Source organism: Scedosporium apiospermum (assembly GCF_000732125.1).
Source record: "Scedosporium apiospermum strain IHEM 14462 chromosome Unknown SEQ_SAPIO_0092, whole genome shotgun sequence".
NCBI lineage: Eukaryota > Fungi > Ascomycota > Sordariomycetes > Microascales > Microascaceae > Scedosporium > Scedosporium apiospermum.
The window spans coordinates 109657-133179 of NW_015971793.1; the positions used below are offsets into that span (position 1 = coordinate 109657).

Below are 23523 nucleotides of genomic sequence, written 5' to 3' on the forward strand. Positions count from 1 at the left end.
CCCGCCAACGCCACCCCAGTGACCTAGCCCGCTTGTGATAAACCCCGATTTCGTTCTGCTTGATCAACTACTTCGACAATCATGGACGAACAGAATTAATCAACCGATTTTTGCTTGATGACCTGGGGCAGTCTTTTCCCCGCACCTCGCACCATCCAGAAGCTCCTGTCGGATTGTTGGGGACCTGCTGCGGCTTTTAATTCTCGCTCGAAGATGGTGACCGTATCAGGTAACGAAGCGACCTCGGAGCTCGCTATCATACGGGTTGAGGGCTTGTGGATATTCCGTGTACAATCACAGCAGCTATTGTATCTTTTTGTGTGGAGAAGATGGGGGAACCTAGACGGAAAAGCGGTATCTTGCGAGAGTCGGTTGTATCGCTCTATTTTTCTGGGATGTATCTACGCCGCCTGGCTTTGGTGTTAGACAAGCAATGGTCATGCACAATGTATCTACGCTTTTGGGTTCGCATAAACACAGATGGGATATTCTCCAAACCAGCTTTGTCAACTTGCCCGTGCCACAGTCCTGTGGGAAGAGTTCTTTCTCTGCCTGGTTTCTTATCTTACCAGTCGTTTCGACAAACGAGTGTTCCGCTAGTGATAAGTGGGATACGGGAGACCTCTTTCCCACTGCAGCTATGCAGGAACTCAAGCACAGACGGGTGGCGCAGTGAGCAGACAGCGCTCTGAACACTCAGTGGTTTAAAGCAACCCATTAAGCTAACCCAACGAATGACGTCGCGGATAACGGGTGATGTCCCTTCCCCCCTAAAGCCGTTGATCGCCTTGAGTGGTTATTTCCTTGTTTCTTCCTTCTTTTCCTGGTTCAGGAGCGTGGCGGGGCGAGTTCTGAAACACGGGATTTGCCCGTCTTATTGGAGTTGGGCAGGGATAGTGTCTTTATGATTTCTCTCCCCATCTGATTTTTTTGCTGGGATCTGCGAGGGGGGTGTGGAGTGCGGATGATCGTTGTGGGGGGAAACGGCTTTCTCTTGTTGCTTGAGGGTTAATTTTGCGAAATAGTGTACGGGCAACGGGTGATGGGTTGTTTAGACGATATTTTGTTAGGAGAAATTCTTGGTAGTTTGACCCTCGGGATCTATCGATTAATTGTTTGCATAGCGAGAAGAAGGGAATGTGACGCAGATTGAAACGCTATGTTTTGAGTCGAGTCTTCAGCTGAACGGCATCGTGACAGGCTGAGTGCTGTCTCCTCCAACCCCCTCAACCCTTCCCCCCTTCTCTCTTTCGTCTCAAGGGAACACAATTTTGTCTTGCTTTTCGGGCGTCTTTCCATCTCGATGATATTGTAGAACTTGTGATGCCGTCGACCGGCATCACCTGCCAGCCGGTGAGCCGAGAGACGATGCTTCTGTCTGAGGTCAAACGAATCGGATTTATGTCCATGGTTACGGAGTCTGTGTTTCAAGACAATTGGTATCGGTTTGGGAGCGGCATTGTTGGGAAGTACTTTGTTTGTGGCGGGAGAGAGCTTGTTTAGGCGAAACGAGAGCACAAGTTTGGCCTTGCCGTGCTTTTATATGGATCAATCACTCTTTCTGATCGGGCTTAAAGGAGCAACTCGCGCCATAGAGACTAGTTGATGTCAAGAATGCGAAGAGAAGGTGTTAGGTGCCTATTCTTGTTGATGGTCTACCGCTGAAGATCTTCAATTTTGGCCTTTCCTTTTAGCCATCTTGTTGTATGAGTATGTCAAGGACGGACAAGCTCACCGAGTGTGCGAGAACACCGAGGTCTCCTCAAGGCAGCACCGAGTAGGCAGCTTCTCTTTTGCATCTAGATTTATGCATCTTTGAGAAGATACAGATCACAGAGGGGCCGAAGATACAAGAAAGCCTGACCATCCATTCCTTTAGATATAGATATATTCCCTCCAGGCCATCGCTGATATTAAAGTCATTCCGAGTGAAAGAGCATCCAGTACTTTCGGCCCTTCCCGCTCGAATTGACTTCACCGATCGATATCGACGGAGTGGCAACGAGCGCCCTAGGTGAAAATCTACCGACATGCCATAAATTGCCGAAGCCTAGACACCTTGCAGCCATCGCCCACCACTCTTCAGTCAGAACCCGAAAAGTCTTGAATCTGTTATTCTCTTCCCACACATCCCCCTCCTCCCTCTAGGATTTATATCCGTCGGGCGATCGGCTCCTGGGAGCCAATGTCATTTACCTCCTTATCCTCTGTGGCAGTTTGTTCGGCTAGGAACCGTCCCGGTAGCTGTCAGGATGTGTGCTCTCGTAGTATTGTATACCCTTCGTGTGGCCCCTAGAAAACTTCAATCACGCATGAATTTAAAATATTACATTATACACATAATATTTTATTATGAGCCGTCCGAATGTAGAGAGGTGGGTGGCGATACGACGGTCGGTCGAGACGCTTCACTCGAGAATAATCCGGGCGCTCCCAACATCCCGGGACGTGTTCCACGGCCAGCCTTGAGCGGATTCTCCTCCAAACATCAAGGTATTCACCTAAAGTCTATGAGTCTGAGCATGGTTGCGATAGACGCGTTGGATGATGCGAGTGTCTGCTGTCGACGACATCCAACTCCCTTGCCAAGCAAGAGAGGTGCGATATTCCAAGTTTGACCGCACTTAAAATCGGTAAATTCCTCCGTAGAGAGGAGGAAAAGGGAAGAGAAAAATGATTGGGATAATTAAGAATTGATATTCTTCATTGTAACATCGTGGGTGGCTGGTTTCTGGCATTCCTAAGTTCAAGTGCGGCGTGGCGATGCGGATATTTTTAGCCACGATGAAACCGTAAACGGACATCACTCACAACCCACAGCCAGTAAAGCTGCACGCTCGTCAGCCCGACTTTGGCGGCTCTACGGTGGATCAGCAAAGGGAATTTTACAATCGGTGGTTTTCAGTCTCTTTCCATCGCTTGTACCTTAAGCGTTATGCAGTCGAGACTGTGAGGCGTGGTCCTTCTGGAACTCTTGATAATATGTTGCATCGCGGTGGCGCGGTCAAAACAGGCTTCCTATTTTGGGCGTCGATCGCTAGGTGACCAGCCGCTGTTCTCATCGCTGCCGGCCGAAACCCAAGTCCGGCTTATGGAAATAGAGGTCTTGGCGAATGAGGCTCCCGTCCCATTTTTAACTTCTCCCATGAAAGAGCCTCTGCAACGTTTACTCCTGGTGATATTTCTGGCAGCGGGATGGCTGTGTCACTCACTCTTATTGCTCCTTCGGAGTCTCTGAATAGGCTTGCTGGCATGAATTACTGAGATCGTGATTACAACGATGGATGTAACCAGGAGATGTAAATCTAGATTTAGGTACTTTCTAAAACTGGGTTCCCGGATGGAACTAGAATAGCAGGAAGATATGAGGTCCTAAAAAAAGCTCTCCCTTGGTCGAGTTCAGTTCTACTGCAAGGGAGCTTGCAGCCGCAGAGAGATTCAACGAAGCCGAAGATCACATCGCGTGCAAGTCTACTCTAGGAAATCTTGACTATTTAAGCTGTGAGGTTCTCCTCGCTGAGAAGCCAGTTTGAATCATCACGGACTCATCACAGGCTCAACCCAATCTCTGTGCTCCTTCTCTACCTAGTACCGTCTCCTCAGTAGCATATCCTCTGGCTTTCCATTCTTCACTTACATCCCTTTTCCCTTCTCTCTCCCGGCCTCTAGCTCGCCTGCCCCTTTCCTTTCCTTTTTTGAAAGCAGTCATGAAGCTCGTCAAGGTTCTTTCAGTGGCTGTCAGCCTCCTCTTACGCGAGGCCTTTGCTCTCGAGACCCCCGACCTGTCCCCCCGCGGCCTCGAAGCCCGCGACTATCAAATCCAGGAGTTCGAGAAACGCTTCCTCGACACTATCGACTGGGAGCACGATAACCACACCGTCAAGCTAGTCGGTTACAAGAAAATCATCATGACCGACGCCCAACTCGGCGACCTCGAGCACCGCATCAAGACCTACCCTCAAGAGTGGCATGATTTCTCCGCCGCCTTTTACGATCCACACGAGCGCACCATGCGCGTCTACTTCCCCGTCGAGAATGCCCTTGTCTATCACGGCAAGGACCTAGTCGAGGCCACCCACATGGGCGAATTCCCCCTCCATGACAAGCTTCATAGCAACTGCCAGGTCGTGGGACGGTACCAGACGGAGCAGGTCCACGGGACGAGCGGAAACCGTATCGAGAATGGCATCGTGTATCTCCATGAGCCTGCGGCGCCCGTGCGGGTTTACGGCGACAAGCAGAATATTCTCATGTATGATTTCGGATGGCGTGAAGGGCAGCACGCCCATGGTGACGATGGCCATTCGCATGGCCGTAGCGTGAAGCGTGACAAAGGGGAGAAGAAGGGCGGGTCTTGCAGGCAGAACCACGGGGGCAAGACGTGCTCGCAGGTTTATAAGATTAACCATGGTCGGTGTCCTCGGGACTATTCCAGCTGCATCGACTACAATGGATGGAGGCCGAACTGCAAGAACAAGAGCTCGAAGTGGGCGTTTCCTGGTAGTGACTGCTACACTGCTGTTGCTAGGGGCCACTGCTGGAACGAGATTCCTCACTAGATTACATGGGATGTTTAGAGTTGGCGTTGGAGCGTGGATAGGAGCATCTGGGATGAACGGGATATTTGGACATGGCTCATATGGTGCATGGTGCGAAGTTGAGGAGGTGATTTTCATAGGCGTTTAGGTGTTGATGTATATAATGGAATAGCAGGAGTCATCACTCTCTTTTCAGACAAAGCATTTCTTGAGACAGACGAGGAATTTCCGTCGTACTGTACTTGCATGCATTACGTAGGAATCCGTTTCTTTTGGAATCGTTCGAGATGAAGAGTGATATCAAAAGAGCTCGAGTCATGCTGTCCAGACTCGTACTTACCAACTACAACTGAACCTGGGACTTAACAAAACGCAATATGATACTAACCTATATTATGCTACCTGAAATTATCTTCTGCGCATCCAATGTGGCCGCGGACGGGCTCCCCTCATCCCGACACTCACCGCATATTGACAAAGAAAACCTATTTCTTGCACTTCTTCCGCGCAGGCTTCTCAGCCTCCTGCTCGTGTGCTTCCTCGAGGATATCGGACAAAGGAAATGCGGTAACACCCGCCTAGTTCGTCGGCTCGGGCATCCCTTCTTTTCCTCTCACTTCACCACTTACATCTCCCCGGAAGTAATGTAAACTAGCGATTTGATGAAGATTTGTTCAAAATGCAATTATTTTTTGCTATATGCTAGAAGTCATCATTTCTCATATCCCAAGATGCTCACAGCTTGGGGGGCTCCTGGGGGTTCTTAATCTCGACAATCAACTTCCCTACACCGACCGGATTAGCTTACTTTTATTCTCCAGATGAGTTTAGCATGAGGTAGCCGCAACCTACCAGTATTGATTCCCTTGAACAGGCCTACTAGCGCCTGCTCGGCGTTCTTGAGTCCACCCTTGATGATGGTCTCCTTCCTCTTAATCTTGCCTGCATCAAGCCACTCGGTGAGCTCTTGCCTGGCCTGGGCGTACTCCTTGATGAAATCGAAGACGATGAAACCCTGCATCTTGATTCTCATGGAGATGACGCTCATTATGTTCTAGAGGTTATACGGTCAGAAATACTCTGCCGTCATAATTATTGAGCGGTAGACTGTAAGACGGAATGCGCACCTTGGGACCCCGGACATCGGTGGTGTTGTACTGGCTGATGCTGCCGCACATTACAAACCTAGCAAAAGGCTTGGCCTGGAGGAGTGCTAGATCGAGAATCTCTCCACCGACTAGTTTGGTCATTCGTTAGTCCTGAAGGCAGCACTTCGAAAAAGAGGGAGAAGAACTCACCATTGTCAAAGTACACATCGATATGATCTTTGGTAAGCTCCTTAAATTTCTCCTTAAAATCGGGTGCCTTGTAATTCAGAGCAGCATCAAAACCAAGCTCATCAACCAGCCACTTGACCTTATCCTCACCGCCAGCGATACCAATGACCCTCGCGCCCTTAAGCTTAGCAATCTGGCCCGCCACGGAACCAGTAGCGCCAGCAGCGCCGCTCACTACGACGAGGTCGCCGGGCTTGGGTTCTCCGATGCGGAGCATGCCGAAATAGGCAGTCAACCCCGTGAGGCCAAGAACCGAGAGGTGGTCGGGAAGGTGAGAGGAGCCGGTGGCCACCTCGAAGCCACCGGGGGTGTTGGGACCGACGATGGCGTATTCTTGCCAGCCGGGCATGGCGCGGACGATGTCGCCCGGCTTGACGGAGTCATTCTTGGAGGCGAGGACGCGGGAGACGGTGGCGCCGCGCATTACACCGCCGATAGGGACGGGGGGAATGTAGGAACGCCTATCTGTTGCGAGGGAGACGAAGGGAAAAGCACAGGTAGGTTAGGGTTCGTTGTCCGGTAGCCACCCTCAGGAAAAGGCAGAGATGGTGAGAAAGTTCCACTCACCGTTCAACCATCCTCGCATGGCGGGGTCGAGGCCTAGGTAGATGTTCTCAATGAGGATCTCGCCATCCTTCAGGTCTTCGGCCGTAGGGGCCTTGGCTACCTTTTGGTTGAAGGTTTGGCCAGGGATGATGTCCCCGCGAGGTCTCTCGGCCAAGATAATTTGAAGGTTGTCTTGGGCCATGATAGTGTGTGTGATGAGGAGGAGCTCTGGTGAGATTTTGCTAGGCTCGGTTTCTTGGATTATAGAGGAAGGGATTTACACTGATGTTATTGTACTCCGGAGCAACGGAACAGGATGAGCCTTAAAAACAGCCTTGAAATGGAAAAGGGGGGTATGAGAAGAAGTATCAGTTTAAAAAGAATCAAGCACTCTGAAGAAATGCTGTGATAGCTGGCATCATCCCCACTTCTTTCCTTTTTCCTGCATCAAGATGGCGCAGGACCCAGGTTCAGATCTCGAAATCCTCTCCGCTCCGATGTCCCCCGCAATGCCCTAGTCCCAAACAATGAACATTTCCCGAGGCAGATTTACGGAGAAGGCAACGATTATGGTAAGCAATGCCGTCATGGCCTCTATCGTCATCGTCTCTAATACTCCCGGTTAAACCCAAATGACGCACTGACATACTTTATTTCGTGTTGTGTTCTGGTACGCCCGCTGGAACCTGTGTGTGGACGACGTCTTAGCGACAATTGCATTGTGGCGGGTTTGACAGCCCCGCCGACGTCTCCGGCCGGAGCAAGGACCCGAAAACAGATGTGACGTCCGAGATAATGGACTGACTGAGTCGACGATCGGTCGTCAACGAATCAGGGCCAAGGGTTGCCGGTTGGGGTCCAGCTACTTTGTAGTTTACTCTAGCGTCGTTTTTTCCAAGCTTCGTTGAGGAGATTAGAAATCGGGACCGCTATGCCGAGGAACTGTCAGTGTCTCCTTTTAAAGTTCGGTGTTCGGAGCCAGCTGTTTCATGAAGCTTGAAGAGATTCGAGAGATTTTGGTAACATGTCCGACGACGCGGCTTAATAGAATGTCCGCTCACCGAGTTGCAAGTGATACCAACTGGTCCAGGCCGGTATGTCATCGGCTCTGGGAAGGAAGGGGTCATCGGGCTGAATGGACTGCTCAGGTAAGTCACATGACTCGAGAGACAGGATGAACCAGCTTTGCTTGCTACATTTATTTACAATATGGAGCACGAGTTGCTTTCGATTCCCAAGGGCCGCATTTTCTTTCCATCAATGACGGGGCCTTCTGCTACGATGCGGAGAACGGTTCTGAACCCTAGAGTGCGATCACGACGGCCTTCCTGTGGACATCCAAGGGCAGCTGTCTGCACAGTTGATGGCGACGCAAAGGACGAATCGCAGAGATATAAGGTCGGTGGTCCAGGGGAGCCATCGGCACGTTATCTTCGTTCCATGGGATCCAAGATTCGTCGCTTTTTGGGCCGTAGCCCATCGCGCTTCGATTTTTGATCTCGATCCGGATGCGGAGCCTGAGACGAGGCTTTGATTCCCGGAGCTTTGCGCCCATCAACTAGTTTAATTGGGCGCTGATTCCAGTATCTAAGTATGAGCCGGTATTGTCGGATGAGAATGCTAGGGAAGTGACTGAATACATACGGGATACATCAAGTGTGCCCCTCGCACAAGGCAAAGCCAATCTTCAGCACCAAAACACCTACAGCCACCAGACACAAGAACAAGAACACGGCGACCAATCCCGATGATGGCAACGACAGAGAACCACACGCCCATAGAAGCAAACGCCCACCACCGCTGGTACTCGCCCTGTGCCGCCACGCGACCTGCATCGCGGACAGCACCAGCAACAGCATCGCGAAGACGAAGAGCAGCGCTGCGCCGAACTCCCGCACGAACTGGCTCGTCTGCTGGTAAGGTTCCACGTAGAACAGCCCGCCTCCGCGTAGCCGCTTTCGGCCGGAAGATCCTGACGGCCCAGTCGAGCCACGAGAGGCGGAGCTAGCCAAATTGCCACCACGAAGACACCTGCGCGTCGTGTATCTCGCGGAAGTGCCATGTGAAGTGCTCAAAGTCGCCGTGTAGTTTGTCCGAGGGAACGAGGCGTCCTCAGTCATCTGGATCTTACTCCGCTTGCGGAGGTGCACATGAAGGGCATCGACGTGCGCGCTCGACTTGGTGGCGAAGAGGTAGAGGTGCGGGTATAAGTCCTCGAGGACGTCACAGGATAGCCCGTCTGTGAGTTGGGCTGCATCGGCTGGTAGGGCTTTGTCAAGTAACTTTCCGAAGATGGAGTCGTCTGGAGAAAAAGGCACCATCTCGAGAGCCTGGGGTCCGTCTCGGAGAATCGAGGGCGAATTTCGTTTCATCTGGGTCGATTCCTTATCACCGTGATTGTCTGTCCTGCGTCTTCACATGAAGAGATTGGGCGAGCAGGCTTGGGGAATCTTGCGGGTCAGTTAGCCCCCGTCAGAGGTGTAATGCCAATTGGAGGACGCCGTGCTATGGCCGCCATGGTTCAGATGACGCCCCAAACTCATGCACATCGTTTATATCGATGCTGATTGGGAGATTTATCCCCAGACGCAGGGCAAGCCCACATAACAAGAGGTGTAGCTTATCAGCTTCTCTTGGGCAGCGGGTGTTAGGCTCTCCCAAGAAACCTTCTCTGGGAAATAGTACACCGACAGGTATTCAATATCGCCCACTAGGTTATTCCCCCACATAACGAGAGGTAGACAGCCCTCGAGCTTTAAAAACTGTATTTTCGTAGACTCAGCCGTATTGAACCCCTCACTCCTCTTCGTTCCTGTTCTCCCTTCTCCTCATTGTACAAACGTAATAAGGCAGAATAGCGCGATGACTCTAAACCGACGTAGGCGCGAGCTACTCGACGAGAACCTCGCAGTCAGCAGCGGCTCTTATTGGTGGCTCACCACGATTTTTCTGCTGGTGGCCGTCGCTTTCTGCTGGAGACTGACGGTCATCAGCTTTCTGTCCACATACCACTACGCCAGCTTTGTGCTCCGATTCCTCCCACAGCCTCCTCCGTCACCCCCCGATATCTCCATCCGGACCGTCGAGGAACCCTAGGAACCGGCAGCAGACTATCCGGATATCCTAGGATTTGCCTCTTATAGGATGTTGTGGGCGACTAGGAACCGGCTCGTCGGGGCTCTCCTTGCGGGGCTGCAGGAACTGGCAGCGTCATGGATCGCGAATGATCGCAGGCGACGAGGGAGCTACTTCACCAGGCGCATCGCGAAGACGGCATTTTACGCCAGCATCTTCGGCATGTCGATCTTCCAGGCCACTACGTGGGCGGTATCCAAGATCTTTAGCCTCTTCGCGCCGAGTTTAGGGATGGAAATAGCCCAGCTAGTAATTTCCAACATTACGGTATTGTTATAAGAGCAACCCTTGTCTTTCCGTCTCCCCCTATCTTTCTCGTTGGAGCATGACACTCTGGCACACCGACGGACCTATCCTTTCATTTCTCAGCTGACCATCTGTTTACTTGCAAACAAAAATATAGATTGTTCGTTCCAAGCTATAATTGACGCAGTGGCGCTATCCCTCATCGCCGGGGCCAGGACAAACCGCCAGGTCAGAGCGACCGTCCGTGTCACCGTGGCGCACTACATAAAACTCTCATGGATCTCGACCATAGCCTGCGCCATTCTCGCCCGCATTTTCCTACCCCCTGGATGGTGGCCGATGTGTTTCGGCTTCGGCGGCTTCCTCGTGCGCGTCGTCTCAGATGCCCGGACGAAGAAGCTGCGGATCAACGCCCGGCGGAAGAAGAGGCTTCGGGAGCTGTCTCCGGAGTACGTGGAAAACCGGGGGACGGAGAAACTCGCCGAGAGTGTTGCCGGATCTTCGCGTCGGCCTGCGCACGGAGAAGGCGAACTTTTCGGAACGGGGGAGGAGCGGCCGGATGTGGTTCGTCTCTCCGGAAAGGAGAAAGGGGAAGAGAATCGGCCGTCTGACAGTGGCTAGGCAGACGCTCGAGAGCCTCAGGTTAAGGAGATGAAGACTTCTATGATTTTGTACCGAATTTTTACAGCCAGTTCAGGGCTGACAGCTCTGAACCATGAGGGAGAATTGATCAAACCTAAAGGTATCGGGGAGAATGCTGCCGCTAAAAGTTTGGATAGAAGCTAAGAAGCTAAGACTCGCCGCGGTGTTTCTGATTGACAAAAAATTGCCTGTGATTCAACATCGCTGAATTGATCCGGTTCGTAGAACTCACCAAGACATGAACCGAATGGTCGCCAGAGCATCTAAGTCCGCTTAGCTCGATTACAGCTTCGTCCCGGTCGGTCAAATTAACTCGCAAAATGCCTTGTGTCAATGATGCATTATTGGTGCGACTCAAGCACGCGTTCAATCCGCAGAGCTGGCGTCACGTCCCACCACAGCGCCGGAGACTTCCAGTGCCGGCTCGCCGCTTTGACTCCGGGATCGACTCGGAGCCGATATCATATCCAACATATCGCGTAGCCCGGAGCGGGCGGCCATTTTGCTTTCCATCAATCATAGCTCAGTTGTTTATGCCCCTAAATTCCGACACCTCCACTACATGGTCACTGTTTTCGCAAAGTTCTTACGAATGGATCCTGCGCTAAGCGGATCAAGTTTCAGTCGATACACAGATCTCTTGATAGATGAAGCATACGAACGAAACACCGCTTCACGGACTGGAAGCATGCTCCAATAAATCTAGTTTTAGGTGCATGATGGAAGAGATAGGAATGACAGAGTTGAAATTGCTTGAATCTTAAGTCAAACTTGAAGACTCCATTGCCTAGTTTCTCCTATTGGAGCTATTCAACACGAACATGGTCGGATCTCTAGATTCTCATATCTCAGCCTTCAACAGCAAATACGCATCCTCGTAGCAACAAACGCCTACCGGGAGCCCGTTCGTGTTTATATCATTCTTCACAACTCAGACACGCCCCGAGTCGACCGCCTCGTATACAAAACATACACCACCAACGCCAACAAACTCACCGTCTGGGCCCAACCCAACAACCTCTTAAACACCCTAGAGTGCATCTGCCTCATCTTAATCTGCGCAGCAGCCCTCATCGACGCACCATCATTCAACCGTGGAAACGGAGCCTCGACGACCTGGCCATTCGGTCCCAGAACGGTTGGAACGGGCACGCCGAGATGTCGACAAAGCGGACCCCAACCATCCTGGACGCGATACTCCAGCACACGTTCCTTCGGGATCTCGGACCTCCATTCGGCGTAATATCCGTCGAAGAAGGTCAGAGCCTTTTCCCTCTCCGGCCACTGGAACCCTTGGATCTGGGTGTTGATCTTGTTCATGAACATGCCGAACTCGCGAAAGGTGGGATCGAACAGTACGATGAGGATTTTGTTGAAGATCGAAAGGCTGCTGAAAGCGGCGTGGATGCTCGCCATGCAGGAATCGTACCATTTCTCTCTCTCGCGGTTGAGGATGATGACTTTGGCTTCTGGGTATGCCTTTGCGAGTTCGGTTCCGAAGAAGGAGGCGGGGACGTCTGTAGTGGCCTGTTTGCAGCGTTTCATAAAAGAGTTGTGAGTATTTTCTTCTGGTATAAAACTCGGACTATCCTCCTTCTTTTCGTTTTCTTCTCATACCTGATGTGTGCCAAGAAGCTTGTCCCAGTCTTCACGACCAAAGCGCCCGATTCCGTTATATTTGGCGTCGATTGCTCGCATCCACAAAGGAATGTCTTGGGGATTTGTGCCGGTTGTTTGCATATGGTAAACATCGTGGATACCAAGTTGTCTTAGGGCAGCTCTCATGCCTACACAAACGAGAAAAGGGAAAAGAATCAGTCAGGAGGCATGATGATTGGAAATAAAACCCTAGTGGAAGGAGGAAGTTATTCGGCATCCAACATGTTTGGGGAAAGAACAAATTCACGAACTCAAAGTGCCTGTCCTCATAAGGCCGCAGACGATGACCTTCATGGGTACAATTCTCGGATTAGAATCGCACTCGGCCAGATTCCCGTTTGACATCTTTGTCGACATGATGCTATTTAAGGGGCCTTGATATTTTAGTGAATCGAATACAGCTCGCTTGATCAGGGAGACTTCTATGGAGAGGACAAGTGAGAAGGAGTAAGTCAACGATCGATGAGTGTCAAACAGGGTTGTAAGAAATATAAGAAATATAGAGAAAAATATCCTGGGAAATGGAACTTGGCAAGCATATATAAATAATCAAGCATGGATAATCGGCATCCTCCCTTTGCTTTTTTGCCATCTCGCCTCTTTAAGGGTCTCATCTGGTTTGCGCGGGTGCCTCCTCATCCCAGACCAAGACCCAGAAACCAAACTACGCACTTCTCTATACCTCTCTTGCAGTTTCATGCTCTCCTATTTCGAGGGTATTTCGTCGCGCCTAGCGGGAACTAGCCATGAACACTCTCGATACAGCAACCCATACTTCTCGTATTTGAAGGACTGGCTTCTCGAAAAAGTACCACCCAGCTCAGTGCCCAAGAGCTTCATCTGACTAGGAAGAGAGCCATCCGGACCGGAGCCTGGCTGGCAAATTTTAACGTAGCGTCCAGGCTCTAGCTCCCGGAAGCGCGATATGCACTTGGCGACACTGCACGAGACCTTGACCCTATATATGGAAAAGAATATAAAGTTGAGATTGGGGTAGGACATACCGCCCATCAGGTTTCGGAACGCCTACTGTTAGGATACTCTTCCCAAGAAGAGGATCAGTAATCGATACGAGCCCTTCAGAAGCTTGCTTTTTCTTGGATTGTGTGATGTAGGAGCCCAGAGCCTGCATATCTCTTTCAGGATTAGTGATCGGGGCTTCCTGCAAAGATTATCTAGTCCCCGAAGCAGGCTACACTCTTAGTTCGTTCGGTTCTCCAGGGTGTTGAGAGGCTGGGGTTGAGACAGCAGCAATAATGGCATTGCCGAGCGGATCCGGATGACTTCAATCTCAAGTCTGTTTGAAAACTGTAAGCTTTTCACAAATTTGAACCCCGGCAATGGAAAAACACACCGCATTTCTGCTAAGCTTACCTCAAGCCCTTTAGTCCCCCAGCCTTCTTGGCCCTTCGGCCGCTTCGCAAGTCGCCATGCTAGCTCATGCTTCTCGGACTTCCCTGCAGGAGTCCGGATGAGGCGTAAATAAGTCTATCAAACTCCTCCTTTCGCATCGAATTCCCATTTCACGAAGGGATTCTGACATTGAGATGAGGGGATATGATACGAGGTCCTCAATATTATCCCTTCTCATAGAGAAGCCCTCCAAGACGGTTCCGAGGACTGGTCGAGGCCCCGGTGATAAAGACCAGTGGTTCGATCAAATATCGTGAAGCCCGCATAATTCATTTCTGGTATCAGAAAATCCAAGGTAAGAATAGAGACAGAGAGGATAGAAATGACGAGGAATAGAGAGAGGCTTGGGAGCCCGGTGCTAGTCTGGACAAACTAGGGCTCTTTTGAGGACAAGTCTCAGACAAACTTCATTGATATGTTCCAAAAGCCCCTACCACATCTCAGGATTCCCGCTGGGTAAATCTGATAATAATAAGCATGAACCACTCTGTCCTAGTAATGCCGTGGAGTGGGGGAAAAAGCAAAATCAACAATATAGTGCCAGTCAACACCACTCAGGGACTTGGCTTCCCTCCTTGTAGCACTGGTCTAAAGAAGGAATAAACGCCACACGCGAGTTTTTCTGCGGATACCCGACAATACAATGTCCGGTTCTTCCCAGGTGCTTTTAACGCATCAATGACCATACCTCATTCCCAACACTTGGTGGCTTGGTGATCGAACTCCACGGAAAGGAACGCTCTGGGCTAAGTATGCTCATTATTAACAGGGGAGGAGTGTACTGGATGTTTGAGACAACGACGCAGCGCTGGTTGGTTGATTGGCTCCCAGATGCCCGTTCTGTCTTGTTTTCATATCATGGAAAGAAGGATCAATGGTGATCAGAGGGAAATCAGGATGCCCCCGAGGAGATTGCTATCTGATTGTTGTGACTCGGAGTGGAAACCCTAAGCTGAAACTGAACTCCTGGATACCCATCAGGTCGGTGACTCGAGGCTCCTGGAATGGTTGGAGCAAGCGATCCTTTCCCAGATTCACTGATGACAGCCTATTTTAGTCGAAGACTGACTGCCTTGGAATTGTCTGAAGGCAGCAGATCCGCGTAGTCCGGGTGACGACTCACTTCGCAAAGACATCAACCTCTTTTCAAGGGTTTCTTCTATGATTTTCATTTCATTCATCCATCCATCCATCCTACCCTCCGACTAATATGTACCCCTTCCTGCCAGTAAAACTCTCTCCTCTGCTTCATATCCAACCGATCCGAATCATCAATCATGATGCCAAAAACCAACAAATCAACCCTCCCAACACGCTTCCAAAACCTCCTGTGGTAGTCACTCAACGTCATCTGCCTGCAAGACGACTCGTCTATAAACATGCGATTCAAAACAGTCACCTTGGTCGTGCGCAGGAACTGGCTGCACACGTGTTCCCAGAGCTCCCCCATCCTCAACCCGTCGGGAAACTCCAAAATCAATGGCTTCCACCCCAGGATGGTCGACCTGCGGATCTTGAGGGAATGGAGCCGGCGTGGCGGAGGTTGCGTCGGGAGCATCCGTCGCCAACTTGCTTCGCGGCGCGCGAATGCTGGGCTCCTTTCACCGCCGACATCGTCTCGTAGTCCGGCAAGGGTGTCGTAGTAGCCCTCGTCGACCTCGTCGAAGGAGGAAAACCTCCCTTCCCTGAAGCCTGGAAGCTCTGTCGGGTAAAATGGACGGAAGAATTTCACCAGTAGTGGGTTAGGTGTGGGATATCCGCTGTCGGAATCCCAGTCGGGGTCGGCGAGGAAGAAGAGGCGTTTTTGCAGGGATATCGTGTACGCTATCGCTTGACGCCACTCCCTACAGACCAGCTGGGCTTCTACCAAAAGCGTTTTCAAGTCCAGGTTCTCGAGGATAAGTAGGAGGAGCTCGGGCGTAGAGATAACGGCGCCTCGGGCGAGATACTCTGATGGGGAAAGGCTCGGGTCTGAGGAGCGGCGTGATTTGGCACCGCGGGTCATCCGGAAATGGAAGAAAGTGCTGTAGGTTGGTTTCCTCTCTGCTATAGGATTCCGACACTTTTCGAAAGTCCGAAAGAGGGAGTTAAGTGATGAGAGATGAGAGGTGAGAGCGGGACTCCGGGCTCGGAGTCACCCTCGATGAAACACGGGTGCCATGTGGTATGGGCAACCGTTGGGAAAACTTTCCCGGGTCTTTTAACGTTGATATACCCTCTTCTAAATCAGGCATCACTCGTCTCCACATATGAAGTGAGGTCGGCGTGTATGTGTGTGTGGCGTTGTGCCACATGAGTTTATGATTCTGAAGCGAGCGGGACAACTTCTCTAGGGCGCAACTTAATCTTTGTTTTAGACCAGTCAACCGTAGTATCCAAGCCCACGGGATTTATCTGCGTGGGGAATGCCACTGGTTTGATATAATGGAAAATTACACCATCTACTGTACAGTCATGAGGTTGTCCGATTGAGGTGATGTGAGTTGCAACCCGGGGGTGCCCGGCCTGTACTGCACGGTCTTCTGGTACCCCAACGATGCTCTTAATCTAGCAATAGACAGTAGTTATAGTCTTTTCAACTAGTATAACAGCGATGATAAAAAGAGCGAAATGAAGACACAGAAAATAAAATGTAAAAAGTGAGAAAAAAGAAAAAAAAAAAGGCAAAATGCTCGCTCGCGGGTCGCTCCCAGGATCGAATCCCGGTTGCTTCCCACGAACCACGAAAACCGTTGTTTTCTAACCTTCTGAGCGCTCCAATTGACCACTTGGCCATTTGGTCGCAGTGTTGCCACTTGAGCTGCTCGGTTGATAGTTCTTGCCACAGACTCGTATATAAAGGATATATATCCGCGGGGTGGGGGGGGAGGTATGTCGAGGAAGCCAGGAAGCTGCAGAGGTGCGGAAGGCGTCTTTCGCACTCCTTCCTTTGAACCTAGACGCTAGATTCACGATCCAAATAGATTTCTAGAATCGGAAATTATTCCTACTTATTTTAAACACTCAGCGCGGTGTGCAGTTTTTGCGGCAGGGTTCCCGGACATATCGGGGGCCGCCAACTTCATCTGCTGGGGTTCCCAGTTTCCGGCGGTGGTCAAAGCGGGGCCTCCTCCGTCTCCGTCCGGGCCCCGGCGACTCTCGATTTCCCCCCTCAGGGGGAAACTTCAGAAATTATGAATTGATTTGCGGCATCTACGGACCACTCGAAATAGTAAAACCGCGAACCAAATAGAACGAGGGCCATGTGGATAGATAACCGCGGATCAGGATGAAGGTAGGTCTTTTCACTGGCTTGCTCCTCCATTGCTTGATCATGAATGACATCCTGGACAAGCATCGCTAACAGTGGAGTATCGCTGCTAGAATTCCCTGACAAGATTAACGACACCTATGACACTTAGAAAGCCTGCCGTTCCTCGTTGGGCTCCTCGGAGCAGTTTGACTGGAATCGCAACAGGAATCCATCATCACGAAGCGACACAGCATATCTAAAACCAAATCTCTTATTCTCTACACCTAATTTACAGAAAGTTCCCATGCCAACGCCAGTCAAATTGTTTGTTTCCCGTAGTAATAAGCCCAAGGTATTTTGCGAAGAAGATAAAAACTCCCACAAATGTTCAATCCATAGATGAATATTGACAAAAAGGCTAGCCTTCCCCTAAGCCCGAATCGAATGATCTCAACGCCCAAACTCCATGCAGACAGATATCCCTCCCGCGTGCTAACTGCAGGCGAACCGCTTACGCACCGTGGGTCACGATTTTGCTCCTATGATTTTCTCCCCCTCTCTCTCTTAAACCCGTCAGGGCGCGCAGTTGATCAAACTTGGGTTAAGTTCTTGGCCGGCGGCAAAGATGGGCAAGCACTTGGTACTCTACAGCAAGAATCATGTTAGCAGATTGCCATGACTTGATATCAAATCACCCCGACGTACCTGTACGCAGTTTTGGAACTCGTTGCCAAGATCATCACCCTTGAACGGTGTGCCATTAGGATTGTCGCATCCTCCGATCTACAGAAGCGAAAGTCAGCAAAGTTACCACAGAGGGCGAGTGGAATCTATTGGCGAAGTGATAGAGGCGGCAGCCATACCTCACTGCAGGAGCTCTCGAGACATTTGCAGGCGCACTCGGTGAGGTTGAGCTCGATCAGCGAACCGTTGGGGCAAGCTCCGATAGTCACGGTACAGCCAGCCGTTTGTTCTGGCGGCTCTGCGATGGGAGAGGCGGCGGTTTGGGCGAGCATGGTAGCCAAGAGGCCGAGAAGACTAAGAGGGAGGTTCATTGTTGCGACAGTTTGGTTTCTTGTTTTCTCTTTTCCGTCTTTTCCCCCCCCTTTTTTTTTTTTTTTTCGTAGCCGAGATGAAGTAGAATGGAGTGAGTGACGAGGTGAAAAAGACGTTGGGAAATACGCGACAATCAATTTCCCTTTCAGGTGGGAACGCTTTAGCGCTTGCTGCCTTTTTTTTTCTCTTTCGATGGGGCTTTTCGTATCTGCTATTGAGTGGAGACGCCTCACAACATACGCGCGATTAAAAGACGCGCAACTTTTTCGTCGACTGGTTTCTGTTTTGCGATCGTTGGAAGTGACGATAGCGTGATGTTGAAGAAGTGCAGAAGAGACTGGCGGACAGACAGGAGAAAACCGGGACTTCCGGAAACTCGCGAGGGACTTCAAAACCATTTTATCCTTCGCAGGCTCAAATAATACTTCTTCGGCATCATCATGGGGGACAGCCAATATCAAGAATATTGGATATTGCCTTTTCATTAATGACGTAGATTAAAAAGGACGCGGAAACGAACAATGAGTGCTTTGCTGGGTTTCCTATTCCGGACGAATATATATGGCTCTGTGGAGTGCGCCAAATTATCCGTCTCTCGCCATATCGGCCCTGACAGTGGGAAACCTGAACGAACCCCATGATGAGCCTCCCCTGCTGGGAGAAAGCTGGAAAGAGTCACTTCATCTATCTACTTAATTTAACAGATCCGTGGTCCTTACGCGTAGGGTCGAGATATATCGGGTCTCTCTCCCTGGAGCTTTTTGGGTCTCTTTTTAGAGCCAGTTCGGGATCTTAGAATAGAAACAGACCCGGGAGATGAGATCAATTGAACTGGGTCGCTCTTATGCCGTCTCTCGGTTTAGAACCCAGACGGTTTCCCATGTCCTGGTTTGTCTGGCGGAGAATAGGTCGTTCATGGGTTCAGAGAAAAAGATGGGAACGTGTAGTTGATCAAGACAAAGTATCTACTCAAAGTGTGTTAGTGAACTCCTGTTTTAGCCTCACAAACTTGAAGAATATAATGGCGGCAGCGGCCCCATCGTTCCGACTCGTCGTTAACAACGCACCCTCACGGATGGTTGGAAGCCTCGCGATCGATGGCTGTGATTCCCACCACAATCCGGCCTTGATTCCGGTCTCTCCGACAGAAACCCCCATCGCCTACTCAAACGTTGCAAGGGCATGAAGAATTCCTGTGCTACCCAGGCTGTTTCAACTGAAATCCTCGCTGCCATCTGGCCTAACCAAGAAACCACCAAGCCGCTGTCTCGCGAATTTCTCGTGTAGGGGGGTTTGAGGAGGAAGAGTGGGTGAAAGCATGCGATTCCGGTGGGCAGATTGCAAAACCGGCCAATGAAGCTCGGGGTTAAGATACCCTTCACTTCAGGCTGAATGATGGGTCTCGCCATGAGTGTGGATGTGTGTGCGTATGTGAGAAGCGACGCCCGTCTGTTTTCGGGATGGGCATCCAGCGTCCACCGTGCCGTCTGCCACTTCCATATTAACGGTGCCACCTTGGGTTTTGGCGAGCCGTGGTGGCGCACTTTTCGAGATAGTAATCATCAACCATAGTAGGTCTCCCCAGAAAGCCAGCATCCGTGCAACCTGTCCCCATAGAGTCAACTTCGTAAGAGCCTCGTGCGGAGATTTCAAGCACTAGCACCATCAGTGAGCCCTCGCGGTTTGTAGGTGAGGGACTAACAACGCTCCTCCCAAGAGAACGTGGTTTTCTAGGCCCCGTAGGAACGAACACCATTCTTCATCTCGCGTAGTTTATCATTGCCGACTTAGGGAAAGAAGACATGTGCAGTGGGAATCTCCTCCGCCGGGAGAGACTTTCCGCTGGGAGAGGCTTCCCGCAAGAGAACAATACGCCAAACTTGACGGGCGGAGGGAAACCGAACCTAGTTTCTCTTTTCCCGAGCCTTCTATCCGATCTGCCAGTGTACTAAAAATAAATCAGTAAACTCCTCTAATTCCTAGTCTGGTACCCGGAAACCGACCGCGCCGTCAGTCTCATCCATGGGCCTTTCCCCTTGGTACTGTTCCTATTTCGAGAGTAGCTTAGAGGATTGGTTGAAGATTGCGAATGACACATTTATAAGATGGCATATGCGGATGGTACCCTTTCATGGGGGTGGTGAGCTGGTGCTATCATGTGGAGACCGACATTGTGTGAAGAACCAGACGAGGCCCGTTCCCCGAACAAATTCCCGAACAAGAATACCGAGAGGTATGCGTATCGATGAACAATGTCGAGATGCTTAACGAACGAGGGCGGGGGAGAGAGGCTCGGGTCCTCGAGTGGGTCTGGTGTGAAGAGAAACGCTCTCAATGGAGCTGACCTGGGAGCTACCGATTTGCAGTGATCGATAAACTAGAAAGTAAATATTGATATAGAGTCTTTCCTACATGGAAATAAACCTCTCATAATTAATATTCAAGCAGAAAATATGAAAATTTCGCGCGTAACGATAGATTTTAGCCCCGTATTATGGTGGTGCATTGGTGCTTAAAAGCCAAAATGCTGCGTGGACGCGGCGTTGGTTCTACATAGGCGATGAGGAGAGCCAAAACAAACCCCACATCGCACCTCCCTCACCTAAAGTTATCAACAACCTCACCTCAACAACACAACACAGCACGCGACAGACTCACGATGAACCTCCCAACCCTCTCCCTCCTTACAACCCTCCTCTCCCTCACCCACGCCCAGTCCCAAATCCCCCCAGGCCTCCCCTTCGTCATCAACACATGGGGCGGCCCCTTCACGGCCGCCACAACAGCCGCCTACACCTCCCTCCTCAGCCCCACCACCACGGCCCTCGACGCCGTCGAAATCGGCTGCTCCACGTGCGAGCGCAACCAATGCGATGGCACGGTAGGCTTCGGCGGATCTCCCGACGAATCCTGCGAAACGACCCTCGACGCCATGATCATGGATGGCGCAACGTTGAAGATCGGTGCCGTGGCGGGGTTGCGACGTATTAGGCATGCCGTGGCCGTCGCGAGGAGGGTGCTCGAGTATACGCAGCACACGATGTTGGCGGGTGATTTGGCGACGCGGTTTGCGGTGGAGAATGGGTTTGCGGAGGAGGATTTGGGGACGGAGGAGTCGAGGGCTTTGTGTGAGCAGTGGAGGGAGGGTGGGTGTAAGGGGAATTTTAGGATGAATGTTAGGCCAGATCCGAAGGGTTCTTGTGGGCCGTATGAACCGATTCCATTATCGGGAGGACAGGTTGAAGGAAGAGGACTGTGGGGATATAGCGAGGAAAGAGCGCCGAGGTCGACAAGGACGTCGCATGATACTATCTCGATGATTGCGATTGACAAGGCGGGTAGGATGGCGGCGGGGACTTCGACGAATGGCGCATCGCATAAGATCCCCGGACGCGTTGGCGACGGGCCCATTCCCGGGAGTGGATCCTACGTTGACAGCGAGGTGGGAGGGTGTGGTGCGACGGGAGATGGGGATATCATGATGCGGTTCTTGCCGTGTTATCAAGCTGTGGAGAACTTGAGGCACGGGATGACCCCTGCAGAGGCGGCTGAGGACGCGGTGAGGAGGATGGTGAAGAGGTATCCTGGGATCATGAGCGGCATTGTGGTGGTTGATAGGGAAGGGAGGCATGGAGGAGCCGCTTCGGGCTGGACGTTTACGTATGCATTTAGGGGTGGTGAGATGAATGATACGGAAGTGGTTACGGTGCCTCCGGTGGATGCGGCACTCATCAAGCAGTTTTAGGTTGGATCTTTTTCACTCTCTTATGACTTTAATGTTGGATAGTCGGTTAGGCGTTGGCGTTTGCTAAAGAGCGATGTTCGAATACAGAAAACGGTATTTGATATGATTTCAGCCTGATGCTCGTCATTGATCTGCTGGAGATGAGACTGCAAGGACCTGGAGGCTCGATTCATGTCACTCAGGAATTGATCAATTCGGTGTGGTTAATGGGGAAGAATTAAAGCCCGACAGTTCCCGGGTAGCTCTCATTACCAGGCCGTCCCTCTTTTTCATCTTATAAAACACTATGCTCAATCTGCAGTGAGGTTAAAGTTGTGCCTCGGATTCTGGGGTAAAAATGCGCTCGGTGAAGCTCGGTGAAGCTCGTCCCGATCAATGGCCGACACAAGCCGGAAGAAAAGCCGAGCCGACCAAAGCTCTGCAAAACGTCATTTCTTCCACGAAAGCTCCCCGGAAACCATTGAAACCCTCCTCCACCATCCCCATCCTCCCCATCAATTGACCATCAATTGATCCAACCTCAATCCCAACTCTCTTCCCTCTTCTCCCAATTCCACAACCGAAAAAAATGCCTACACGAACCCTCCTCCGCCTCGGCCAGCGCGCCCCCATGCGCATCACCTCCACCACAGCCCGCCGCTTCTACTCCGCCGAATCGACCGAGCCTCTCATCCGCGTGACGAATCTCCCCGCTCCCGGCTCGGGCCACATCCGTGTCCTCGAGCTCAATCGCCCCAAGGCGCGAAACGCCATCTCGCGCGCGCTGCTGACCTCGCTGCGGCAAGAGATCGACGCCGTGCACAGCCAGTACGGCGAGAACGGCGAGGAGCTACCTCCCAAGAAGATCTTTGGGGGCGCGGCGGGGGTTGATGAGAAGGGACCTACGAGGGCGGTGGTGTTGGCTAGCGCTGTCGAGTCGTGCTTTTGCGCCGGGGCCGATTTGAAGGAGAGGAAGGGATTCACTAGGGAAGAGTAAGGCTGGCCCCTCCGTTTCCCTTCATTTCACTGCTCCCTTGTCTACAGAGGAGGATGAATATCTAACGAAGAAATGACCTCATAGAACCGAAATCTTCCTCACGAACCTCCGAGGCACATTCTCCGCCCTATCCACAATCCCCGTCCCCACCATCAGCGCCATCTCCTCCCTCGCTCTCGGCGGCGGTCTCGAACTCGCCCTCTCGACCCACTTCCGCGTCCTCTCCTCCAACGCCGTAGTCGGTCTCCCCGAGACCCGCCTCGGCATCATCCCCGGCGCCGGCGGCACCTACCGCCTCACGGGCCTCGTCGGCCTCTCCCGCGCCCGAGACCTCATCCTCACGGGCCGTCGCGTGTCGGCGCCCGAGGCCTACTTCCTCGGTATCGCCGACAGGCTGGTTGAGGTGACGGAGAAGGAGGACGCGGCGGCCGGCGAGACCGGTAGCGTCCTGGAGAGGGCGCAGAAGGCGGCGCTGAGCGAGGCTGTGAGGTTTGCGATGGAGATTTGCGAGGGCGGACCGGTTGCTATTAGGGCTGGGTTGGAGGCCGTTGGGTGGGCGAGGGAGGAGATGGAGAACAAGATGTATGAGCGGGTTGTGGCGACGGAGGATAGGGATGAGGCGTTGAAGGCGTTTTCTGAGAAGAGGAAGCCTGTGTTTAAGGGCAGGTAAACAAGTGTTTTTCTAGGGATTTATAGAAGATCTAAGGAAATTCAATTGTTAGAGATGGGGAACTACGCTACGTCATTCTATCTATCCGTGATGGCATTCGTTTTACGACTGAGTGATTGATAGAGTGTGATTCGCAGTTCACAGCACGACCAATAATCAGTTATCCCAAGTGGCAATGGTTCGGGAGCCCATATTAGGTGTTCCAGTACTTGTTGGTGTTTTAGGATTCTCTGAGCCCGCGGAAAGGTACTTGGCGATTGTCTCTAAGAGGTTATCAGTCCGAATCCACCTTTTGTCAGATCGCGATCTCTTTGTCTCTTCATATCGT

General features: G+C 51.5%; 5 protein-coding genes and 4 pseudogenes across 5 annotated transcripts; 4 read left to right on the forward strand and 5 right to left on the reverse strand.

The window, feature by feature from the left end:
- Positions 1-3707: 3707 nt before the first annotated feature.
- Positions 3708-4559, forward strand: SAPIO_CDS4416 (annotated as a pseudogene; the record flags this gene model as incomplete).
- A 714-nt stretch (positions 4560-5273) lies between these two features.
- SAPIO_CDS4417 (uncharacterized protein) lies at positions 5274-6623 on the reverse strand (the record flags this gene model as incomplete). Its single annotated transcript, XM_016786971.1, has 5 exons — positions 5274-5323; positions 5391-5592; positions 5666-5775; positions 5837-6340; positions 6443-6623. 5 exons carry the CDS (start codon positions 6621-6623, stop codon positions 5274-5276), a joined length of 1047 nt encoding a protein of 348 aa, XP_016643316.1.
- Positions 6624-8073: 1450 nt separating this feature from the next.
- On the reverse strand, positions 8074-8793 carry SAPIO_CDS4418 (annotated as a pseudogene; the record flags this gene model as incomplete).
- Positions 8794-9283: 490 nt separating this feature from the next.
- SAPIO_CDS4419 (uncharacterized protein) lies at positions 9284-10423 on the forward strand (the record flags this gene model as incomplete). The annotated part of the gene is made up of 3 exons (XM_016786972.1): positions 9284-9351; positions 9583-9805; positions 10031-10423. The coding sequence occupies 3 exons, from the start codon at positions 9284-9286 to the stop codon at positions 10421-10423; spliced, it is 684 nt and encodes a 227-aa protein (XP_016643317.1).
- Positions 10424-11368: 945 nt separating this feature from the next.
- Positions 11369-12448, reverse strand: SAPIO_CDS4420 (uncharacterized protein; the record flags this gene model as incomplete). Its single annotated transcript, XM_016786973.1, has 3 exons — positions 11369-11971; positions 12062-12231; positions 12355-12448. The coding sequence occupies 3 exons, from the start codon at positions 12446-12448 to the stop codon at positions 11369-11371; spliced, it is 867 nt and encodes a 288-aa protein (XP_016643318.1).
- Positions 12449-14693: 2245 nt separating this feature from the next.
- On the reverse strand, positions 14694-15521 carry SAPIO_CDS4421 (annotated as a pseudogene; the record flags this gene model as incomplete).
- Positions 15522-17321: 1800 nt separating this feature from the next.
- SAPIO_CDS4422 (uncharacterized protein) lies at positions 17322-17803 on the reverse strand (the record flags this gene model as incomplete). Its single annotated transcript, XM_016786974.1, has 3 exons — positions 17322-17393; positions 17454-17531; positions 17612-17803. 3 exons carry the CDS (start codon positions 17801-17803, stop codon positions 17322-17324), a joined length of 342 nt encoding a protein of 113 aa, XP_016643319.1.
- Positions 17804-20463: 2660 nt separating this feature from the next.
- SAPIO_CDS4423 lies at positions 20464-21549 on the forward strand (annotated as a pseudogene; the record flags this gene model as incomplete).
- Positions 21550-22117: 568 nt separating this feature from the next.
- Positions 22118-23195, forward strand: SAPIO_CDS4424 (uncharacterized protein; the record flags this gene model as incomplete). The annotated part of the gene is made up of 2 exons (XM_016786975.1): positions 22118-22521; positions 22610-23195. 2 exons carry the CDS (start codon positions 22118-22120, stop codon positions 23193-23195), a joined length of 990 nt encoding a protein of 329 aa, XP_016643320.1.
- Positions 23196-23523: the final 328 nt, after the last annotated feature.